At 62.5% G+C, this 23,423-nt stretch overlaps 1 protein-coding gene and 1 long non-coding RNA gene across 7 annotated transcripts in view; both read right to left on the bottom strand.

Annotated features, from left to right (window-relative positions):
- BAIAP2 (BAR/IMD domain containing adaptor protein 2) overlaps positions 1-23,423 on the bottom strand; it is a 71,346-nt gene that overhangs the window by 4,884 nt on the left and 43,039 nt on the right. The window contains exons 7-14 of one of the 6 annotated variants that reach the window (XM_027080961.1): positions 12,456-12,608; positions 9,648-9,872; positions 9,265-9,466; positions 8,421-8,622; positions 7,396-7,464; positions 6,822-6,984; positions 4,961-4,995; positions 2,229-2,276 (exon numbers count right to left, since the gene is read on the bottom strand). In XM_027080961.1, coding sequence (XP_026936762.1) covers positions 2,249-2,276; positions 4,961-4,995; positions 6,822-6,984; positions 7,396-7,464; positions 8,421-8,622; positions 9,265-9,466; positions 9,648-9,872; positions 12,456-12,608 — 1,077 coding nt within the window. In that variant the 3' untranslated portion in view covers positions 2,229-2,248. Of the gene's footprint in view, positions 1-2,228; positions 2,277-2,672; positions 4,208-4,960; positions 4,996-6,821; positions 6,985-7,395; positions 7,465-8,420; positions 8,623-9,264; positions 9,467-9,647; positions 9,873-12,455; positions 12,609-23,423 lie in introns of those variants that run through there. The other 5 variants (XM_027080963.1, XM_027080960.1, XM_027080965.1 and 2 more) reach the window with 5 other exon arrangements.
- LOC113606539 (uncharacterized) lies at positions 8-1,308 on the bottom strand. The gene is made up of 2 exons (XR_003427594.1): positions 969-1,308; positions 8-742 (listed from the first exon to the last, which is right to left on the bottom strand). It is a non-coding gene; the product is annotated as an uncharacterized LOC113606539 (long non-coding RNA).

Raw genomic sequence — 23,423 nt, 5'->3', positions numbered from 1 at the left:
AAACATGACAAGATTTGGACCTGAGGCACTGCTGATCCTGCTGTCCTGCAGACGTCCGTCACTGCCCAGGGGTGGACGCCGGGGCCAATCAACAGACGACCACCCAGACACAGAACAAGCTCTTCTTGACCCAAATGGGAGACGCTGGAGTATGCGAGAGCCAGTGCTGTCAGGATGCCAGGGCCCCTCCCCAGGCAGGGCCACCAGGCACTCAGGTGCCCGACTGGTGGCTGGGCTCTGTCCCCCTCCTGAGCAGGGACACAGGGACAGCCGGTAGCTTTTATACGGAATGGATTTGTATCCTCTGGGGGGCAGGCCTGAAGTCCCGGGCATGGTGAAGGGAGGCATGAGCCAGGCCCCCCGCCAGGAATGGCTGTCCCCACCACCCAGTCCTCTGCAGACCCCTACAGCCTGACGAGGTGGGACCCCTGCAGCCAAGCAGCATTCGGGTCCAGGCTCATGAAACATTCGTCACTGAGGATTTGGTGGAATCACCTTCGGTTATCTTCTGAATCCACTTCTTGAATAAGAAACGGGGTGGTTCTGAGAACAGCCCGGTCAGCACGAAGCGTGGCTTGTGTCCTGTGGTGACTCCGGGGCAGAGAAGGAGCGAAGAGCAGTCACAGTATAGATTTCAACTTCCTCCACGTTTTCCTCTTAAAACGTGGCACAACTTCAGAACGTCGGCCCTTCTGGACTTGAGTCGTTCTCCTCCCCGGCCCTCCTCCCAGGGCTGTGAGCTCTGGCAAAGTTGAGCAACGTCCCTCAACCAACCAGAGGTGGCTTGTGACACCCCCGCACCTGGTAGGATCATCAGGACAGGCAGACCCTGCGGCCGCCGTGCTGTGAGCTCCCAGAGATGAGTGCACCCCCGCCCGCCGTGCCCCTGGGGCTCTGCCCTCCATCCAGGGGTGGGGTTTAGGCAGAGGCCACACGAGCCTCCCTGAGCCTTCACCCCCTTCCAGTACCTCCAGTGGGTGAGATCAGCTGGGCTCCACCAGCTCAGAGGGACCACGAGGGCAGCAGAGCTGGGGGCGGGAGATGCAGGTGTCTCAAAGCATCTCGGAAGAAGAGGGATAGATGCAGGGGAGGAGAGTGGCCCAGGTCACCCACTGCTGAGCCAGGGTCAAAGTCATTTCTCCCATCCCCCAATTTCAGGAGCACTTGTCTCTAGAGTTTTCCAGAACTCACACTGCAACTCATCAAGAGAAAGGCAGGAAAAAACAAACAAACATATATATAGATAAAAAACCCTGGTAGTCCAGTGGTTAGGGCTCTGCGCTTCCACTGCTGGGGGCCCGGGTTTGATCCCTGGTCAGGGAACTAAGATCCCACAAGCCACGCAGTGTGGCCTAAACAAACAAACACACACACCAAAAAAAAAACCAAGAAAGGCAGTGAAGGAGGGAGAGGGAGAGTCCAGGACCTGCTGCCCACAGGGAGGGAGGATGGCATCTCCATGACACCCAAGGAGGTGAAGTGATGACCATCTTTGTAAAGGGCCCACGTGCCAGCTTCGCGCAGCAGACTTCTCAGTGACAGGGCTGGGGTGGGGCAGAGGGGCAGCAGTGCTGCCCAGACCCAGGCACAGGAGCCCAGAGCAGTGGGCTCCCCCTGCACGCCCCACCCCAGCTGTTGGCGCTTGCTTTCCAAGGGCACAGGGGAAGGGACCATCACCAGTTGGGAGCTGGAGGAGGCCCCTGGGGCCTGCTCTGGAAGCCTGGAGTAGCCCCCTGGAGCCATGTCGGGGCAGACAGCAGCTGAGCCTGCGCAGAACGGGGCCACTGCATCTGCTCATCCCCTGCGGGGCAGATGCATGCTGCTGCTCCCGCGTGCCTGTGGCTCTCACCTGGGCACAGGCCATGGCACTATCCCCACACCCATCCTGGTCTCCCCAGCCCTCGAGGGGCTGCGATACTCACCAACCCAGGAGCCAGCCAGGCCGGGCTCAGACCCACGCTCAGGGACCGGTCTGAGGGGCACTCAGCCGAAGGAGCCCAAAGCCAGCCTCGCAGCTGATCACCAGGCTTCACCCCGATTATGGCCAAAGCACCCAGCAGAAGCAACAGGGAACCCAGACAGAGGGCCAGGACAGACCCGCAAGCTTCCAGAGGGAGGAAATCCGAGAGCCCAAGGACAGGTCCAGGGAGGCAAAGACCCAGAACCGAGAGCAGACGCAGGCTCAGCAGACCCTCGGACCCCAGCATAAGAAAACCAGGGCAACTTACTAACTCTAGTCAGGGGCCGCTCAAAATCTGGCCACTTCCACATCGGCACTGCAAGGAAACACAGGGCTCAGTTGATGCACGTGGAGCAGGTGGGAGTGAGGTCTGAGGACTCCGAGGGGACATAAGCCGGATGGAGGATGGGGGGACGCCTGGCAGCTAGCATATGCTGCCGGGAGCATGTACCACCAGCCACAGGGCAGAGCTGGCTCTCCAGCCCGCGGGAGGGGTCTGCAGGGAGGCAGCTCCAAGGAGCAGCTCAAGCAGGGCGTCCCTGGATCAGGCCCACGTGGCTCTCCCCCAGGTGCGGGCCTCCCCAGGCGCCCCCAGGGAGAGCAGTGTGGCCTGGCACGCTCTGCACCTTGGTCACTCTGTCGGCGAGGAGGCCAGGCTTTGCACGTGGCCCGGACACACGCAGAGGGGCTGGAAGGAGGCGCCACACCCAACTCGATGCAATAAATAAAACTTTTATTCAAACAACTGCAGTACAGGGCACAATTCAGATTAAAAAAAAAAAAAAAAGACGAAAGGAAACGAAAAATATTTTCAGCACTTTACATCTTCATACAAGTTTTGCGGTTTTGTGTCTACATTCATCCATTGAGCATGGAATCCCCTGGATTTGAGATCTTTTAGCAAAATTAGAACACCAACATAGAAGGCTCTTTTTACAAAGGTCCATGTTCTGGCTTTGTTTTTTCCTTAATTATAAAACAGGGTCTGTCTGCGTCTTGAGCTGCTTCTCTCACAAATGCTACCAGCCGTGTTCTAGTCCACGGGAGGGGGTGGGAGGGTTTTGCTAAATCACATCAAAAAAAGGAGCGTCCACAGCTTCACGGGGGCTCCCGTGGCGGGAAGGACGGAGCGGCTGCGCCCTCGCTCACTTCCCAGATTCAAGGCGTGAAGAGGCAATACCAGTAGCCAGCCACTCAGTCCAGCATGTCTGTTTCTGAAGTCACCAAGACACACAGAGAGACGAGAGCGTTTAGGGAGGACTGGGCAGGGACTGCCTGCTCCCCGACGGCAGGTGCAGGGGTGTAGCGCCCAGAGCCGCCCTCACTCTTTCACAGGCTGGTTAAAGAAATGATTTCCAGAACACGTGGGGTTGGGGGTGGTCTCTGGAAGTCTTTGGAATGTCCGAGTGCGGCCGGTCCCCCTCCCCGCCAGTGCACTGTGCGGTCACGGCGCCCCGAGGCTGGCGCCGTGCTCTGGTCTGTACATCGTCCAATGGCGTCCGGGACAAGGAAGCGGTCAGGAGCCCGGCCTGGCGGGCAGGCAGGGCTGGGGGCTGCGGCCTCCCTCACAGGAGCGGCCAGCTTCCTCAGGAGGCCCCCCGGCTCAGCCCGAGCCCTTCTCTGGATGCGGCCTGGAAGGATGCCCCCGGGGCCACAAGCCTTGTGGAGCCCCCAGCACCCTCCCTCTCCTGACACAGGTGCCAGCGTGTGCTGGGGGGTCAGATGCAGAGATAACAGTACGTACACCGGAGTCCATGCATATCTGTTTTTGTTTTTCAGGAAAAAAAAGTCCTTTTCCTGTTTTTTATCTTTTTGTTTTTTTGTTTTTTAAAGATTTTTCTTTTTCTTCAAACTTTTTAGACCTGGCTCACGGTGAGCCTTCAAAGAGGGACAGCGTGTCATGAATACGGCGGATGGGGAGTAGCGGCGAGGACACCCCGCCCGCGCTGCCCAGCGGCAGGTCCCAACACACGGGTGGGGGCGTGTAAACACAGGGAGCGGAGATGGGGCAGCACCATGGACCCTGGGGGATCACAGAGTCTGGGGTCACGAACCAAAAGGCGGGGGTGAGGGGGCAAGTGGGAAAGAGAAACAACCCAGGAAGAAACCAACGAGAGCCGAGGAGGAAACCGATGGAGACCAGACAGACCGGGGTGGGGGGGGGTGGGGAGACGGCGGAAGCTCTTCTGAGCAGCAGCTGCCCGGGGTCAGCGTCCTCACACTGTGGACACCAGCGTGCCACTGCCGCTGTGAAACAAAGCACAGGACAGCTGCCGGGCCGCACACCTCCCCCCGCAGCTGCCCTCCCAGCCGCGCGACTGGCCACCGGCCCTGGGGGAGTGGTGACAGGAGACCCCCAGAGCCTGGACAAGGGCTGCGCCCGGGTCAGGGGTTCAGGAGGCTGCAGCCCTGAGCCATCTGCACCGGCCTGGGCTGGTTCCGGGGAGACGAGCCCAGGGGCGGGCCCCCCTCCTGGCCGAGGTCTGGACAAGCAGGTGTGGACGCCAGGAAAGAGCAGGGCCACAAAACCACCAGGTGAGGGGGTCATGCTGCGGCTGTGGGCAGCCCGAGGGCCCCACCAGGAAAGAATGGGAGCCCCAGTAGTGGCTGCAGTGGGTCCCTGACTCCGGCCTGGGCACAGGGCCAGGCCCGGCTTGCTCCAACCCACCCACCTGCCCGCAAGGGGAGCATGAAGGCAGCTCCAGGAGGGGCTGCTTCCCCCACTCGGCGTTATCTGGGGACCCTGGGCTACTGCCAGGGGACAGGGCATCCTGCACCGAGGGCCCTGCCCTACAGAGCGGACTGGGGGAAGGCACAACGCGGTGAGGGGCAGAGAACAGGCACCCTGGGCCCCGCTCACTGACTCAGAGTGGCGACACCATGGTCTCCAGCCAGGCCCCAACAGAGCAGGCCTGGGAGGGGAGACACCCAACTCCAGCCTCCGGTGGGACAGCTCCCCAAAACCCACAGCTCCCCAAGACGAGTCTCAAAACCCCTTACCTGCTCACGGCCCGTGCTCCGTAATCATCCAAACCCTGGGGAGGAAAGGAAGAAACAGGTCAGGCTGGGGTTCAGGGGGTGAGGCCAGATCTGCAGGGCAGGGTCCCCTCCTAACCCCAGGGTGTGCAGTGCTGCCTGCAGCTGAGGACATGAAGGGGCCCCTCCCCTCCTGAGCAGTGACCTCCCCAATTCACAGGGATGTCTCCTTATCTGGCCAGCGGCCGACGGTGAGCTCACACTCCCGGGCACACACAAGACAGATCACCTGATGACGCCCTTCCACCCATGTTCCCTATGGCTCTTAGGCCCTGCAGGTCACATGGTAGGAACACCTGGCAAGTGAGGGCTTCCTGGGGAACCCAGAGCCTGAAACCACTGACGGTGGGGCATCGGGGAAGCCAGGCTGGCGGAGGCTGGCGTGGGGAGGGCGGCTGCACTGAAGGTCACCCGCACGCCTGCCTCATGCACGCCTGTGCCGGCCCCTGAGCGCCCCACACCCAGCTGCAGCTTCCTGGCCCTGAAGCAGCTGCCGCCCCAAAGCCATTGAGGGGTACTGGGGACACCCTCCTCAGCTCTCTAAGCATCAAAACCAAAACCAGCAACCAGGAAGCGAGAGCAACAAGCAGTGGTCAGACCTCTCCAGGCCAGGCCGGCCGAGGCCTGGGTGAGGCTGCAGAGGGACTGAAGTGTCTCACTGCTCCGCAGCCTGGCCCTGTGGCCCCCCGAGGCGCCACGCCTCTCCCAAGGTGGGATCAGCCTCTCCCTCCCTGCTGCTTGCCCTGGCCACTGGTCCCAACATCACCTTCTCTGAAAGGTTCCATCCAAGGGTCCGGCCACACCACCTCGGCCTTGCCCCTCTCACCACTTAAGCTGTCTCGAATCACGTGTTCACTCTGCCTGAGCCGTCAATTCCCTGAAGACGGCTCCCTCCACCCTCGACACCTCACACAGCATATGCCAGCTGAGCCCTCCTCACAGGAAGGAGAGGTGGCCGAGGACAGGACAGGGACAGCTGGAAGGGAGAGTCGGCCACCACGCACCCAGAGCCCTTCCCTGCCTCACCCACTTCTGACATCACACTGTCAATATGGGAGCCCCAGCTGTTGGGTCAACTCTCTGGCTGCTCAAACCCTAGAGAAACCTGAGTTCTCTTCTCTTCTCTCCCCTCTGCCTGGGCCCCCCAACCCCCAAACCGAGGGAGGCCCTGCCCTAGAGAGCGGCACCGGAACAGAGCTGCTGGCCCCCGCCTACCACGCAGCCACAGCAGATGAACGTCCTGGAAGCCTGGGCCCCCTCCACCCCACGAGCTTCCCCAGCAGAGCTGTGCAGCACCGTCCACACTCACACCCCAGCCCCGCCTTGACCACCAGGCACACGGGGGATCCATCAGGGGATCCACCGGGGACCCAAGCCTCAGTCTTCTGCCTCTGGTCGCCTGGTACCAGGTGGCCTGACCTCGCGTGCCTGGCCCTGCCTCCTACGGGCCCCAGAAACACACTAACTAGAAGGTTCCGGCCACGTCTCAGGCCCTGAGTGGCAGGCACTCATCTGCACTCGGACCCATGATGGCAGGAGCCCCACGGCTCTCAGGGAAGGGGCTCCTCCCGAGAGGCAGCGTCCAGTGCAGTCTCAAGGCCGGCAGCACCCGAGCCCGAGGGAAGGGCAGGCAGAGGGGCCGCCGTGCCTTCTCTAGAGCCCTGAGACTATAGAGGACGTCTGGCTGTGCCCCCTGAGGTGGCCACAGCAGGGGTGCAGATGCCAGGCCCAGACCCCCGAGCCCACAGCCTTCCAGTGGAGGTGCCAACACAGGACTGCAGCCGAGCCCACCCATCAACGGCCCCTGCCAAGGCCCCCAGCTCACCTGGGAGAAGGCAGGCATGGCCACGCTGTAGGGCCTCTGCTTGAAAGGGCCGGCCGTCTGGGCGGGGAAGGCCCGGGACGATGTGCCGTAGTCGGGGGGCGGGAGCGCCAGGTCTTCCTTGTCCAGGAGGTTGCCCGTGCTGCTGCTCTTCCCCTGCTGCAGGCTGTGGGGACGTGGCACAGGGCCGTCAGCTCGGGCCCCCCACCTCGCCGGGCCCCGCAAGGGAGGCGGAACGAGAGGCTGCTCTCTGGGGCCTGGGGTGCAGCCATGCCGCCCCGGTGGGCCAGCCCCCTCCTAGGAGCGGGGTGTGAAGCGTGCAGGCGGGAGGGGAGCCGAGCCCTACGGCAGCCGCTCAGCCCCTTGCTGGCTCCGGCAGCGAGTCTCCTGCTTTCCCGAGGGCCAGAGGGACCTGGGGGGCTCACGGGGCCCCCACCCCGCCCCCCACAGCTGGCAGCGACCCCCGGGGCTCTCAGATGCCGCCCTCAGAGCACCTCCGCACCCCTGCACCCTAGGGCCTCAAAGGCGCAGCCCCTTCCCAGAGCTATGGGCCACCTGCCCCTGTCGGCATGCTCACCTCATGTGCAATCTGTCACCGCCGTCGCCGTCCAGGACCCGGGTATAGGAGAAGGGAAACCAGCCCCGCCTGGAAGAGCAGACCCTGTCAGAGTGTGCCAGGGCCTCTGCGTTCCGGCGCCAAGTCCCACCCATTCCCCGGCCTGGCTGCACCTGAGGGAACACGTGTGCGCGCTCCAGGGAGACCAAGAGACCGCAGCACCCACGCGGGGCATGCATCCAGCTCGGAACTGCCCTGCTCCGGACGGGAGCCAGGCTGGGGGTGAGGGAAGGTGCCAGGACCCAAGCAGGGCTCTTACTTCTTCAACAAACAGGGCTGGTTTCCTGCCACGTGGCCCAGCTGGGCGGAGCCCCAACTGGCCACACAGAACCACGGCACCAACGTGAGAGGCTGCCTGGGGGAGGCAGGTGTGGTGTTGGGGATGCGGGTGCCCTGCCGGTGCCCCCGCTCCTCAGAGCTGCCCCTCAAGGGTGGCGGCTGCCAGTGGGCCAGAGCCAGGCTCCGCGCAGCATCTTCCTCCCGGCTAAGGCAGGCTGCTTCTGCCCCGGGGCAGGGGTCTCTCACCCGGCGGACAGACGCATGCAGACAATGGTGGTGGCGGTGGAGTGGGGTGTGAAGCGTGCAGGTGGGACGGGACAGCCCCTGACCTGGGCGGGCCCTGGCTGAACAAGAGCCAGGCGTTGGCACAGCCTCTTGGCAACAGGCGTTCAATTAAGCCGTGACGGCGCGGCCCATCCGGCTCAAGGCCACTTCTAGAACCCCAGCGCGAGGGCTGCTCACATGCACGGAAAGGTTTTGGGGTGGAAGGCTGGCCTCTGCTGACTGGGAGGGCACACGTGGGATGATGAGCTAGGTCAGGGGATGTGGAAGTGAGGGACGGTGGGGGGCCCTCGGCTACATCTGTCCCTCCCAACAGAAGCGTGGGACCTGGACCATCAGTTCAAAGGAGGACCCAGAGCCCAGAGTCAGGACGTCTGAGGACCAGGTCATGAGGCCGACGTTCCCACTGCCCACACAGGACTCACATCTTGGTCTTCTCGCTCTCGCCGTAGTGCCAACCGTCACGGGCCTCAGGCACCAGCAGGGTGATGAAGTCGCCCTCCTTGAAACTCAGTAGGGTGCTGTTGTCCCCAGCCGCGTGGGAGAAAATGGCCTTCACCCGCATGCGGCCATTGCGCTCCAGACCAGCTGCCATGGAGCTCGAGCGGGGCAGGGTCTTGTTCTCGGCTGCCGGGACGACAGGGCAGGTGTGAGGGGGATCTCTGCCCCGAGCGGGTAAGGGCACGGTCACCCTCCCGTCAGCTCAGCTGCCCGATGGTGAGCGGCTAGGAGGCCCCAGGTGGGCCTGGAGGTGGACTGTCCATCCTGATGGGCGACTACCAGGCCTCCAGGGCTGCTGGCTCACGCTGCGGAAGGGCCTGGGAGCTGGGGTGCGTGTGGACTCAGCCTCTGACCTGCCACTCATCAGCAGGGGCAATTCTCTGGGCCTGAGCCTCAGCTTTCCCATCTGCTACTCAGGAGACCCTCACGGGCCGAGGCCACCGGTGGGGCTGCAGGAGGGAGAGTGCCGACCACGGCAGACGTGGGAGGGCGGGAACCTGTGCCACGGTCAGCAAAGCCCTCCCCAGCGTCATCCACCTGCTCCTGTCACCAGCTGAGCTGCTGGCGTCCCCACACTGCCCCGCCCTATCATGTTCACTTAATGGGGGAGCCTGGCCAAGCCCAAGGGTCCAGGAAGGCAATCTCAAAGGGGCCCCCGGGGTGCTGCACACAGGCATGCACACTTGCGAGCCTCTGGACCTCCCCAGCCTCCCCTCAGGTGTGATGTTACTACTACGGGCAGGGCCGGGGCCCCAGCGGAGCTCTTACTGGTGGCGTAGCTGTTCTTGGGGGCCACACTCTTGCGCACAGGAAGCGTGTTGGAGTAGGAGTCGCTCAGCTTGCTCTGAGACTGCGGAGGAGATGTGGACTTGGGCTGGGCGGCCTTGCGGTCAGCCCAGGGGTTGTAGTCCTCGTTGTCGGGGCCTGAGACGCCATTCATGACCGGCGTGTTCTCCTGGGCAGACAACCGCTGTCGGGAAGAGGCGGCATGGGGGCGGTGTGGCAGGAGGGCCCGGCCCGGGTGAGGCCAGTGTGGAGAATCCCTTGCCCCCAGCAGGGGCGCACCCCAGCTGCTACGGGATGCCAACCGTTGGTGCCAAGGGGGGCCATCCCCCCACACCCCCATAAAGCTTTCCAGAGCAAGGACTTACCCCCACAAACGGGGCCAGCTCAGGGGGCACCGGCAGGGGCTTGGCGCCCGGAATGGGGTCTGAGATGACCAGGTTGGACTTGGAGGCCGACAGGCCGCTGGGGAGTATAGACCCATTGCTGCTGGCCATCTGCTGCATCAGCTGCACGGCGCGGTCTGGGATCTTGTTGGGGTCGGCACAGGCCTGCTGCCACAGCGGCAGCTTCTGTGCCAGCAGCTCCTTGCCCTGAAGCGGAGAAAACCAAACAGGGTGGCAATGAGGGCCGGCCGCAGGCTCCTGTAGCCTGCCCGCAGGGCTGGGGGAGCCCAGGGCCTGCTGCCGACCTCACTGATGCAGCCCCCTGGCTCCCGCCTGGCACCCCGGGAGGGGCACACCTGGCTAGGGCTGCTCTTCACCAGGTGGGGTACCTTACAGCCAGATGAGCCACCTGTAGGTCCCTGACCCCCGACCTAGGAAAGGGGCTGAGAAGATGCAGTGAGCTGTGCAGTCGAGGGACCCTCAGGAGTGAGATCAAACCAAGGCCTGATCAGGGCGGGCCTCCCCAGGGGCCCGAGGGAGCTGAAATGGACAGGTGCTCAAGTGGTCAGCCACGGAACAGAAAGGCCCTTTGTGGGCAAACCATGAGATACTAGGAAGAGCGCCACTTGGGCAGACTTGAGGGCCAGGAAACCTCGCAGGGACAGAGGAGACTGTGGGGAAGGGACAGAGCTGCCCAAAGCCCAGCTACGATCAGGGCACCACCCAGGGGCCCACAAGCCCAGCTGTCCCTCCAGTGTGCACCAGGGCCTGCCCAGGACACAGCTAGCCAGAAGAGCACAGGGCCTGACAAAGGATGAGGAAGCCACAGGCCTGACCGGGGCCCCAGGATGGGGGTGCAGCCAGAGTGAGACACCAGCCTGAGGTTCCCTGCAGCCCATTCAGGGGCCCTGTGTCCACGACATGGACACACTCAGGGCCTGGGGTGCAGCTGTGCCCTCCCCCTCTCCTGGCCCTCTGACCAAAGTGGGCTACCCTACCTGCAACAGGTGACACAACCCATGTTCCACTGCAGACCCCAGACCCCCCCTGGGTGGAGCTGCCCCCCAGCTTGGGGCAGTCACGGTCTCCAGGACCTCGGAAGGGTCTGTCCAGCCCTCACTGTCTCTCCTCACTCATCTTCCCACTTTTTTCCCCCCATTTTTTGGCAGTGCTGTGCAGCATGAGGGATCTTAGTTCCCTGACCGGGGATTGAACCTGCACCCCCTGCAATGGAAGCGCCGTGTCTTAACCACTGGACCGCCAGGGAAGTCTCTCTTCCCACTTCTTTTGACCTGTGTCTGGGGCAGGGAGGTGGCGCCCACATGGGGAAACTGGAGGTTGCTGGACAAACAGCCCTTTGGAGCAGGCCGTGGCCCCCTCTACCACCTGCTGGTTTAAACCAGGGGCCAACAAACAACCACCCGAGGGCTGGCTGCTCGTCTGTGAACGAGGTTTGACTGGAACACAGCCACGTCCGTTGGTTTACCCATCTGTGGCCACTTCTTTGTGCAATAACCAGAACGAGATATTTACTAACTGGCTCCTGGTTGAGAGAAATAGCTGATGGGTCTGGGCTGTTGGTGAGAAAGCAGGTCAGCAGGGACCCTGTACTAACAGGGACAACCCAGGATCAGGGCACCGCAGCCCAGGGCTCCCACCCTGATGACGGCCCTGTCGCTGTCGGGCCTGAACCCAGGCACAGGGAAATGCCAGGCGCCTGCTGCTGGGAATAGGCTGGGGTGGTGCTGCCTTCGTGCCCCGGTGCCCCAGCCCGGGGGGCTTGTGCCTCTTTGAAACCTACCAGGGGGCTGGCATCCAGGATGGTGGCATCCTGGAAAAGGACTGCTTTCCTGCCCTTCCTGCACGTATGGGCCTGCGCTCTCCCTGACCAGTCACGGGGCCCAGCCGCCAGAGGGCGCATATGCCTGCCACAGTATTGCCTGGGGTCGCGTGGGCGCTGCGGAGGCCCTGCTGGAGAACTGCAGCAAGTACCGCCCTGCTGCCAGTGAACCCTCGGGGCACAGGGCCTGCCGGCAAAGCCGCACTCGGTGGGGTGGCCCGACCCCCAACCCTGCAAAGGACGTAAGTCCTGTCACCATCCTTGCTTTGCACCTGTGGTGGCGGCAGGCCCTTGGGCAGGCCCAGGCAAGCAGGAGCCTCTCCGCGGAGGGAGGGCATCTGTCTCCTTGGCAGCTCCCGCCTGGGGACCAGAAGCTGAGTCAGATCAAGCATGTGTATGAGGTGCTGACCCGCAGAAGCCCTTTATGGAAAAAGGACACAAACGAGGGCCTACCTGGTTGGCTGAGCTGCCTAACCACACCTAACTCTCAGAACGTTCTGGAATGTTCCCGCAGACAGCTCTGACCCCACCCCAGCTCCTACCTGTGCACTACAGGAACAGAAGCCTCAGTGAAGCTACCTGTCCCTGCAGGGGAGGTGTGTCCTCTGGGTCTCGCTGGCCCCGGGGGCCTAAGCTGGCCTCTGTAGGGGTTCCCTGGCACTGCAGCCCCTCCCAAGGAGCTCGATCCCTGGAGGAGACCCTCTTAGTGGGCTGTTAGTGTAAGTGCTCTCAAAAACACAGCCCGCAACTTCTAACGGGAGTCTTAAAGCATCTGCAGCTTTAACCTGGTGACTCTTCCAGAACTCCCGCCCTGGGGAAATCCAAAACACATGGGATGTTCAGCACAATGTTCCTTCACGACAGCTCCAGGCTGGACGCGTCCCGGTGCTCCCGGGGGAAGCAGTCGTTTCGCCCACAAGGGCTCGGCCCCGCGCAGAGCGAGCGCCCACCTTGGAGTGGTAGGCGGCGGAGTTCTTGGCCACGGCACACTGCTTCTCCACCAGGAAGCAGAACCTCCTCCTCTCCTCAGTGAGAGCAGTCTTGTAGCCGTCGGACACGTAGCTCTCCAGCTCCCCCTGCTTGTTGCCGATGGCGTCGATGTACTGGGGGTGGGAGAGGGAATAGAAGAGGCAGATGAGCCAGCGATGGGACAGCGCACGCTCACCTCCAGTTCTGGGTGGCCCCACGGAGGGGGAGCACACCTCCCGGCCGGCGCACTGGTGTGGGGCTTGGCCGTGTGACTCACCCTGGCCATGGGGCTGCCCTGCTGTGCCACTGCCCCCTGGTGCCCCAGCAGCCGTCCATGTGGGGACCATGCTGGCAGGTTGCTTGGTGAGGCTGGTGGCGGTGGTCACCTCCCTCGGACCCGGACTCCAAACCTAATAAAAGCCACCCTAATGCTCGGTAGACCAGGAAAGCTCAGCTGGCACTGTGCTGGAGAATGACTAATTCACACCCAGATCCCATGGGGTGGGCAGAGAACGCAGACACAGGAGACCCCGCTTGATACTGGGGCACCCCAGAACGTTCTCTGCAGGTTGGAAAGTTTCAGTAATAAAGTACCAGCAAGACTAGGGGCAGCTGTCCCAGGGGGGCCTGCAGGCCCCTCTCTCCACGTCTGGGTGTGGGTCTGCAGGGCCCAGCTTCCCGGGTGTGGGAGCCCTGCCGGCCCCTTCCTGTCTCCCCTCTCGCCCCTCCACGCTCCACACGGGGCACAGACTCCCCGCCCCAAGCTGGTGTCGCTGTCCTTTGGCCGGCCAGGGAGCAGCCTCTGCCCAATCAAGCCCCATCCCCGGCGGCGCGGGCAGGTCCAGGCCACGAGGGGGCGGCCTCCCCCGCCTGACTCGCCCGGCTCCTCCACCAGCTCTGACTCAGCGTGGGTGGGCGGTGCGGAGCCGGTGGGCGCAGTGCAGGCTGTTCCTGTCACCTCCCCTCCCCTCCCCTCCCGCGCGCTCAGCAGGAGGGCGAGGGCCTGCCTGCCGGGCGTGGGCCGTCCCCAGCACTCTCACCAGTGCACAGCTCAGCTCAGTCAGCGTGAGTGAGCACACTACCCCAGGCAGGGCCTGCCCAGCGCCCTCACCAGGACTGGGACCCTGCTCCCCCCTCCAACGCCTGCAGATCACCCCGCCTTCAACACTGAACCCCCTCTCCTCGCCCTGGGAGGGCAGCCAAAATGGGCCAGTCCACTACCCCAGCCCTAAAGGAGCCGGCCCTGGTCCTCCTGAGCAGCTGCAGGGCCGCCACACCTCGGGGTGGGTGTGCCTGAGAAAGTCTGTGCAGGAGGAGAGAGGCCTCCAGGGCAGCCCTGCCTCCACTGCCGCGGCCCCCCACCCCAGCAGCCCGAGCAGCTCCAAGTGCTCTCCTCCGGGTTCTGAGACGCGTGCGCATCAGAGCCTGCAGCCCCTGCTCCTGCAGAACACCCCCTGCACCGTAGCTCCTCCAGGAAGTAGGGGAACAAGTCTGCAGATTTGGGGTGCTACTGGGGGCCTGTGGAGGCCACCGTGGGCAAGGCTGTGCTGTGTGGGGAGGTCCCTTCAGGTGCCGCCCACCAAGGGGGAGTGGCTCACACCCGAAGCCCTTATGCGGACAGGAAGCCTGGGGGCGGGAACACCCTCTGGACAGAAGGGCCTGGAAGGGGCAGGGCTCCCTCACAGAGAGGGGGACCCTGATGCACAACCCCGCTGCGCCTGCCCTATCACCTAAACAATACCCAATGCTAGACTGAAATCCCCCGGAGGGTCCCATGCCCGCTCTGCTCCGTGGCTGTCCTACCATGTCCAGGGGATGGTGGGACGTCAGCGTGGCCTTGCAGGCTTCAACCAGCCCTGAATAAAGACGCCTCCCTTGGCCTGTCCTGCCCATCCTTGCATACAGGGGCACATACAGGGGCTCGGCTGGGGTCCTGGGAGCCCCTTAAGGGGCAGCCTCAGGAAAAGTTGCTGCGAGGCTCCGGAAGGAGTTTGGCTTTTAACCCCAGGGTAAGCCCCAGCCGGCCAGCCCTTCACCGGGGTCACCACCTCCTACCCTCCCTGGGGGCTGCTCCAGTGCTGGCCAGGGGTGGGCGCGGGGTGAGCCAGGCACGTGGAGACCCCACGCCCAGGCAAGAGGGGCTGAGACACTGAGAGATCAGCACGGAGCCTCATGCAGGAAGGCCCAAGGGAAACCTCCCACTGTACCCTAATTCGGGACTTTGGGGAGGGCAAGGCACCTCCTCCAGCGGTTACCCCAGGACAGCAGCGTAAACTGGGACGTGGGCCCCCAGGGTCCGCCCGCCCTGAGCCCACTGCTGAGGACGGCTCCTCCTCGTGCTGGCCCAGTGTCCCCGTCCGTCCTGCCGACGGTTTCTGGGTTTTCAGGCTGCGGTAACATCTTTCACCTCAACGCTCCCACTCCCTGGAGGGGAGAGAAACCAGCTCTGGACGAGATGACGCGGGGCACTGGCCTCATTAGCTGCCTGGCAGCCTCCCGTGCCAAGGGAGGGAGTGGTGGTTTATTTTTAAGATTTCCATTTATTCAAACGAGCCCCGAGAATGGCCAGGAGCAGCTCAGGTCTCAGGCAGGGAACCTGGGGCTACGAGAGCCACCCAGTGTCTTCCCAGGGACCACAGGTGCCTGGGATAGGGCAGGAGAGACGTCGAGCTACACCGGCCAGGAGGGCCAGCCCAGGCGGGGGCCACAAGGACCTGGAGAGCCGACCCTTCCTCCACGGTCCCCACACCAATCATCTGGCTTGGGCAGAGAGCTAGCCGGCCAGGACACTGGCTGCCACTTCTGTCAAGGAACGACGGCAGGCCCTCCTGACCTCCTTTCCCAGGACGCTGCCTCCTTGTGGAGAGAGGCCACCACTTCACGGGCAGATCCTAGAAATCCAGGCCAAGTGAGGAGCTTCGCCCTCGAACGGGCGGAGGAGGAGGACACACACCCCCGCCCCGCCCCCCGCTGCAGCCTCCAGGCCAAGCTGGCTGCTGGCCGCTGTCGGCAGGGACACTCCCCAAATGTGCAGGAGTGGCCGCGCTCTCTGGGACGTGCAGAGGACAGAACGTGCCTGACCCTACAGCCCTGATGACTTAGCAACAGGCCCCAGAAAACGCCCCAAGCCGGTCCCTGCCACGGACAGGCACCGTGGCCAGGCTCCTGGCGTCCTGCATCCTCCCTGCCCCCACCTTCCCCTGCTCCTTGCTTAGCGGGTGCTATGGAGACCACACTATAGAAACACCCAGCTGAAAGCATTTAAGACCCACAGAACGCTCCCACTTAGTCACCCTGGGCTGAACAGCCCTGTAATCCGAGAAGACAAAAGTGATCAGAACACACGTCTCCTCTCCTCCCTTGAGCAAGCCAGTGACTCAGAGCGGGGGAGGGGCATTCTAGAAAACACCCGAGGCTTTGGTTTCCCTCACCGGATAGGCCATCGTGGCTTTCCCACGTTTCTCAAAACCCCAACGCTGCCCCTAACCACTGCAGCTGGTGAATGACAGCGGAATCCTTGGGCCTCAGCTGTCACCGCTAGTAACCATTACTCCAAGGAGACAAGGAGGGGACCCGATTAGCTGCGATGTACAGGAAGGTACAGCCAGAATCTGCCGCCCCCAAGCTGCATTCATTCAGCCACGGGGCACCTTCTGGGGGCAGCCCTGCTGACCGGGCCCGTGCCCACTCCCTGGTCTGATGCACCTGGCACCCAGGCCAAGAATAGGGAGGACAGCCTGGGTCAGTGGGTGAAGCTTGGTGAGGGCCGTGGCAGCGGTTCAGTGGATTGTTGGAGGACCCTTAAAAATCTCATTTAAACACAAGAGCTCAGAGCAAGGCTCGGGAAAGGGCAACTGCGCCCTCCTGCCCACGGTCCAGCAGATGCAACAGCTAGCAGGCAGCTCTGCGGGGAATGTGCTGTGCGCACACCCTTAGGCAGAAAGTGCAGTGCCTCTTGCAAGCATCAGGGACCCATGGGCCCCGGGCTTCCCAATTTCCTGAGAAAGGGCCCACAGCCATCACTAGATTGGAGGGTGGGGTGGGGTGGTGGTGGTGGTCCGTGACCAAACAGATCCCACTGCCCACGCCCTGCGCAGCACACTCACACGCTGGCGTGTCCAGAAAGGATGTGCTGGGAGGGGTGCGCCCATGGGCATCCCCATGCCCAGACCCCAGGAGAGAACGTGGGGCCACTTCTGTCCACACCAGTGGGCTGGACATGCTGACAAAGGCTTGCGGTCCAAGGGGACGGGGTCTCAGCAATCTGTGAGCACGCTGAGCCGAGGCCTCGGGTGGCCACCAGGGAGCGCGCCAAGCCTCCAGGACCCACGGCTTCCAGGTCTGGGGTCTGCTCTGCTGCCCTGGGACCTGGAGGAGGATGGAGCCCGGGCTCCTGTGCCCACCTTGCTGGGTGGTCCCTGCCAAGTCTCTGGACCCTGTGGGTCTCAGTTTCCTCAGGGGCTGAGCCAGATCGTCAGCACCCGACATGGCAGCCCCTGCCTCACGTGCTCTTGGAGGTTCTGCAGGTACAAAATTCACATCCAGCTTCAAAGACTCAGCAGAAAAACAGGAACGCAGAACACCTCACTAGTATCTGTTACAATGATTGCGCGTCTAAATAACACTCTGGACACGTGCCGCTAAATAAACACTTCACCTGTTTCTTCTCACTGTTTTACACGCCCACCTCTCAGGGTGAAAAGACAGGTGCCGTGTGCCCGGTGCTGCCCCCGAAAGCCCTCCCAGCTCTGACAGCGTAAGATGCTCCCGATTTCCCACGGTGCTATCCAAGTAGGCAGCCCAGTCTGGAGGGGGAATTGTGTGGCTTGATCTGGTGAATTGGGGGTAGGTCTGGGGGGGACCAAGGGAAGGGAAAGAGTCCCCCAGAGGACTGAGAATCCTGATACTATCTGTGGACACAGAAGCCCTAAGAGGGCGCAGTGGCTTCTGGCTTCTCAGTTGTTCTTTTCCAGGAAGACCCCTAACTGCTTATACCCCAAGGAAAGAAGATGTCCCACTGCTGGGATGCGGTGCCTTGTCCACAGACCGCCTTTCACACTGAAGAGCTTTTTAAAATGAGAACAGCAGATGCATAAGGGGCTTAAACCACGGCCATCAAACTCCACCGGTTAACGGGAGCAGCCTCTGCCATTATCTTTTTTGAAGATCTAAATTATGTTATTTTGTTTTTGCTTTATTACACATCCCTTGAAATAGAACAAATCTCTCTCTCCCCTTTCTCAGAGGGCAATCTGGAGGCGCCTTCCGGAACAAGGGAGCCCAGCGAGGGGGAGCCAACTGCAGGAACCCCGGCAACAGCCACACCCCACACCCAGAACACTCGAGGCCCCACTCTCTGCGTCTCAGAGAGGGAACGGGGAAGATGGATCAGGGCAGAGGAGGGGGCCCCTGGCAACCTAAACCCCAGCTGGGTGGGTGGGCCCTCTGCCGTCCCAGCAGCAGAAGCCTGCCTTGGAGCTGTCAGCAGCTCCAAGTGCTGGGCTGCTGAGAGCCTGGCACTGGGCCGGCAGGGACCATCCAGGGCCCTGGCCCTCTGCGCTCGGGCAGAAGGTTTGGCCCACACTGGGGGTGACCCCGCCCCACACCCACGCCCATTCATCTGCCTCCAGCCTTCTCTTCCTGGGCTCTCCCCTCTGCTGCAGTCTTGGCGGCCCCTCCCCTCAGAGCTCAGAGCCTACACAAGGGGTGGACAGGGCACACTGCCTCCCCGTGGCCCCCACCGGCCGGCCACACACCAACGCGAATCCCAAAGGCACAGATGACTGCTGGGTTTTCTAACAGTCATGGTGTCCCTTGGAGGACGAGGACTCCTGCCTAATCAGAGCTGGGCTGGGGGTGGGGCCAAAGGAAACAGAAACAGGAGAAATCCTTGGCCAAGCCCCTCCGGATCTATAAGGGGATCGTGCACCCAGAGCCTGACCAACTCCACCCAGCACTGCTTCCCAAAGTGCTTCATCCGGGATGGCTCTCGGCACCAGTCCCACCCCAGCCCGGACCCTTCCGTCAGAAGCCCTGGAGACCGCCAGCCAGCCAGGGGCCGGCTGTCCATCAGAATCACCCCGAAGCTTTGAGAACCTGACAGGCTAAAGTACAACCACGCACCCGCATGCCTGGGGAGGGGGACCCTGGGCCAGAGACAGGGCGCCAGACGAGGCCTGTGACCACGCCCTGTCAGACACGCGGTACGTCCTCCACTGACTGTCCCCTGTAGCCGCCTCCACAGAGATGGGCGCTTCGGTCAGTGCCTGGTCCGGCGAGCACGGCAATGACCAGAGGTGCAGGGCGTGACCTCAGCCGTGTGGGCAGTACTTGGTGTGCTCCCTACTTCTAGAAAAAACCCTCTGTCCTAGTTTGTGCCCCAAATGCCTCTAAGTGCCTGTTCCCTGACCTATAATTAAAATCAATTCTCTCGCTGGAAATCCCAAGACACAGTCTCCATTATCAGCAGTTCACGAAACTGGCCCAGTCCCACTCACGGGGAGCCCATCCCAGACGGACTGACAGACAGACAGACACGCTCACGGGGGACAAGGCTCCGCCCCATTCAGGAGCTGAGGTGCCTCGGGGGAGGTGTGTAGGTGCTCCAAGGGTCAACCCCTGCCTGGCGGGTGCTCGGGGGCCTCTCCACCCTCCCTGGCGAGCATCCTGCCCACACTGAGCTCCAGTCAGGGAGGGAAAACACATGGACCAGGGGCGCCAGAAGGCTCACAGGTGACCCCAGGGATTGACCCAAGGAAGTCCACCCATCCTGGGACCACTGAGTCAGCCCACACCTGCATCCACTTGTGGGAGCCCTGGGCAGCATATCCATACCTAGAAAACAGAGCTGCATGGGCTCCGTCGGTCTGGGGTCCCACCTCCTCTACCAAGAGGCGCTGCAGCTCACGTCAGCCCAGGGGCTTCTGTGGCTCGGGGATGCCCAGGTGTGGCCCCTGTGCCAGCTGTGGGGCCCAGGCCCACACCCACCTACACATACTGCCCACTGGGCTACATGTGACCCAGGCCCCGGTGAAGGTCCCCGGAGTGGAGACCCTGGGGATACAGAGGGGGCTTCAAGAGAGCGGGGCGGGGGGGCACGGGTGCCTGGGGTCCTTCCCCACCTCCCCAGGGGCCCAAACAGTCTGGAATCCTGCCCCCACTTGGTGACAGCGTGCAAACACATCTGCTTGGAGTAAGCAGGTCTAGTGGCCAGGATGTCCTGTGGGTCCAGGTGAGGCCAAGCTCTCCAGGGCAGGGCCATGAACTACAGTCTGGACGGACAGAGCTGCCCCCACGGCTGATACGCTACAGGAGTGGACTGCGTGAGAGCTGGGGTGTCGGCCATTCTACGAAATGGAGACAGGGAGAACAGAGTCCTGCTCTTCCTCAGGAAAAGAGTGTCTTGGGCTTCCCTGGTGGCACAGTGGTTAAGAACCCGCCTGCCAATGCAGGGGACATGGGTTCGATCCCTGGCCCGGGAAGATCTCACATACCGCGGAGCAACTAAGCTTGTGCGCCACAACTAGTGGGCCTGAGCTCTAAAGCCTGCAAGCCACAACTACTGAGCCCAAGTGCCACAACTACCGAAGCCTGTGCGCCTAGAGCCCATGCTCCACAACAAGAGAAGCCACCGCAATGAGAAGCCCACGCACCGCAACGAAGAGTAGTCCCCACTCGCCGCAACTAGGGAAAGCCTGGGTGCAGCAACGAAGACCCAACACAGCCAAAAATAAATTAAAAAAAAAAAGTGTCTTAAACAGACCATTTCCTGTGACTAGCAGGACCTCAGGCAAGGCGAGGGGCAGGGCCGGCTCAACACACCTGCCCTGCCCAGGCATTTCCTCTAGGGGAAACAGTGGGGAGGGGAGGGGCTGTCACACCAAAAGGTGCCTAAGGCCCTCCCAGACCCCAGCAGCCACACCTCAAAGGAGACATCAGGTCCTGGCTCCTGGCCAGGTCTGCAAAGGTTCCAAGAACCAGAAGGAACAGACCCAGGTGCCAAAGGACCCTCACATGCCCAGGTGGGCTGGGCACCTCCACAAGGCCACCAGGTAGGCCAGAACCGTCCACGGGACAGGTGGCCAGCATGCCTTCCACGGTCTCACAGCACACTGGGCACCCACCCCCTCCGGCACAGACGCGGGATGAGGGACTCTGAGGGCGCCCCAGCCTGGCCTCTCAGGTTCAGCGCCACCAGGGAACAAAAAACACACTGGCTGGACTGTCGCTGGAAAGACAACCACAACCGGAATAACATCACATGCCACCTATCACCGCGTCAGCAGCCTGGGCTGGATGGCGAGAGGGACAGCGTGGAACACAGGCCCCAGCCCTCCCTGGGAGGAACTCGATTACTGGGGGAGAACCACTGCAGTAACACCCTCAGGAGGCCAAGGGGCAGGTAGAGAGGGGGTTGGGGTGGGTCTGGGAAAGACAAGGGAAACCGAGGAAGTGCACAGAACGGGGAGGGGTGACCTCGCTTTGCTCAGGCCCCAGGGCCCTTCCTGCTCTGAGATGGGAGGAAGGCCGAGGTACACCCCTCCGAAGCGGGGAAACCGAGAGAGGACATGGAGCTCACCGTGACCACACGGCCAGTGCACACGGGGCACAGCTGGGATCCAAACCCAACGGCCAGGGCCTCATGGCTATGCCCAGGCGGTGACAGGCCACAGGGGGGTGAAGAGGAGGCCCCTGAGCGAGAGCCTCAGGGCAGATACCCGGAGGGGACTGGGCCTCAGCGGGGGCAGCAGGGCTGTGCTGAGGATACAGGGCAGAGGGGAGCCTCAGTTGTGGGGTGGCCCTTGGACATGGGAAGAAAGGTCAGCACTGGATGTCTCCCAGGTCCCAGGAGGCCAGGCTGGACATGGCCGGCCTCACCAAGCTGGGGAACTGCTGGGAGGCCCCCCCCCAAGGAGAGAACCACCACTCAACTGCCCATACGGAAAGACTAAGGTTTGCAGAGCCTGTGCTGTGTCCCCCTGGCCCTGCGTGGCTGGGGGAGCAGATCCCACCCTCTCGGCCCTGCAGGCCCAGACTCCAGAGTGGAGCAGTCAGGGCTCTCCAGAAGAGAGAGGTCTTGCAGTGGGTGGCAGGGGCTCTGGGGCAAGGGGAGTGGGCCACTGGGAACCACAGGCAGCAGAGCCACGATGACCCAGGCCTGTGTGGCTCCTAGTCACGTAGGAGTGAACACCATGGATGACGCCAGCCCACACGCACTGACGTCTGCCCGGCCTGTCCCCTCCCAGCCACAGGATGCACCAGCCGGGACACGGTCCCTTCTGATGGCTCTCAGCAAGCTGGTCACAGCAGCACCAGCTCGTCCAGGGAGAGGGCCTCGGCACAGGACGGAGCCTCCAAGTCCATGGCCGTTAAGGGGAACGAAGCACGGGTACGTGATGATAAAAAGGAACGAAGCACTGACACACACACGTGGACGAACCTCAAAAACGTCACGCCGAGGCCAAGAAGCCAGACGCAGGTCACGTGTCATCTGATCCCGGTCATGCCGCCGGGGGGCGGGGAGGGACCGGTGAAGACGGGCTTTCTTTCTGGGGCCGTGACAACATTCTAAAATGGACTGTGGTGACAGTTACACAACGCTATACGAATGTACTCAAAATCAAACGGGTGAGTTATATGGTATGTGAATTACCTCTCGATAAAGCTGTCACCAAAAAAAAAAGCACCTTAAGGAGCGGGGGGTGCACAGGCTGAACCCCTGGAAAGCCAGCCTCCTGTCCCTGTCACCAGGCCTCCAAACCAGTCCCCAGGGTTCCCTCAGATAGGGCTCTGAGGAGGCCACTGCCCTCCCAGGCAGCGGGTCAAGGTTTTCAGGAAACAAAATGGCAAAACACGTCAAGGATGGGACAGAACAGAAAAACGGACACACACCAGTGCAGGTGTCTTTCCAGCCCCGACCTCATGACCCTCTCCCAGGAGCACATCCCGGGCTGGGGTGACTCGGGAGGGTTCCCTGCAGCAGCGCTCTCGCTGCGGGGAGGGGAGGCCTCAAGGTGGTGACGGATTACAGACGGTCTTTTGAGACGATGGTCACGAGACTGTGGATGTGGGGAAACGCGTCTGACTTGGGGAAGGGATGCTACAGAGAGGTGGGAGTTGAGTCACTGCGACTACATGAGGAACACACCTGAGTAAGGGGCTGCAGGAGACTGGCGGCTGCTTCCCACACGGCAGGTTGCGGTTCTCAGCTGCCGCTGCGCCCCCCCCCATCCTCTCCACTGGGTGCCCCAGGCACAGAGGGACGCAGAGGCCAGGCCGCCCCGGGGGAGCAGGAGGCCTGCTCATCTATGCCGCACTCAAGTGGGCAGGACCGGCCTCTTGGCCCTGGCGTGCTCCAGAGGTGCTTGCGGGCAGCGGTGTGGGCACCATGGGGCATGCGCGGGCACCATGCAGAGGGCCCCAGGCAGTGCCCCCAGGCTCACTGCCCTGATCACTGGCAGGAAGGGTGGGGCTTCAGGAGGTGAGGGGTTCACCCCAGGGGTCACCCCCATGCCTGGGCCCACAGGAAGCTTCCACTGCCGACCACTGGGGGCTATCCTGTTCCTCCTTATCTGAGACGTGCGACCTTGGAGAGCAGCGTCTGGGCCTGATCTGTGTCAACTGGCTGCAGGGTTCTGGTGAATCAGGTGTATCAGGGCCGTGCCCGTCACAGGCCACGCTGTCCTAAATCCTTGCCCCTCACCACAGCACGTAACGCCTACAACCAGGGCTGCCCCTCCCGTGCCCTGCAATGCCACCTGCCTCACGCTGAAGAGTCACTGAGATGCTGGACCAGCCAGCATCTGCCTGCCCCGGGGTCTCTGGGTCTGTGCTGGGAGCAGGCATTCACAAGTCAGTCAGAGTAACGGTCTGGGATCTCTGGCCGAGGTAGGAATCAGAGCAACAGGCAGGAAGATTCCGTCTGGGTTCTGCTCCTTCGGTGGAGAGCC

Source organism: Aethalodelphis obliquidens, unplaced genomic scaffold, assembly GCF_003676395.1.
Source record: "Aethalodelphis obliquidens isolate GAN/ISIS:26980383/991018 unplaced genomic scaffold, ASM367639v1 scaffold44, whole genome shotgun sequence".
NCBI classification, from domain to species: domain Eukaryota; kingdom Metazoa; phylum Chordata; class Mammalia; order Artiodactyla; family Delphinidae; genus Aethalodelphis; species Aethalodelphis obliquidens.
The sequence above is the reverse complement of the archived record's forward strand: the minus strand, read 5'-3'. Positions and strand labels throughout refer to the sequence as shown.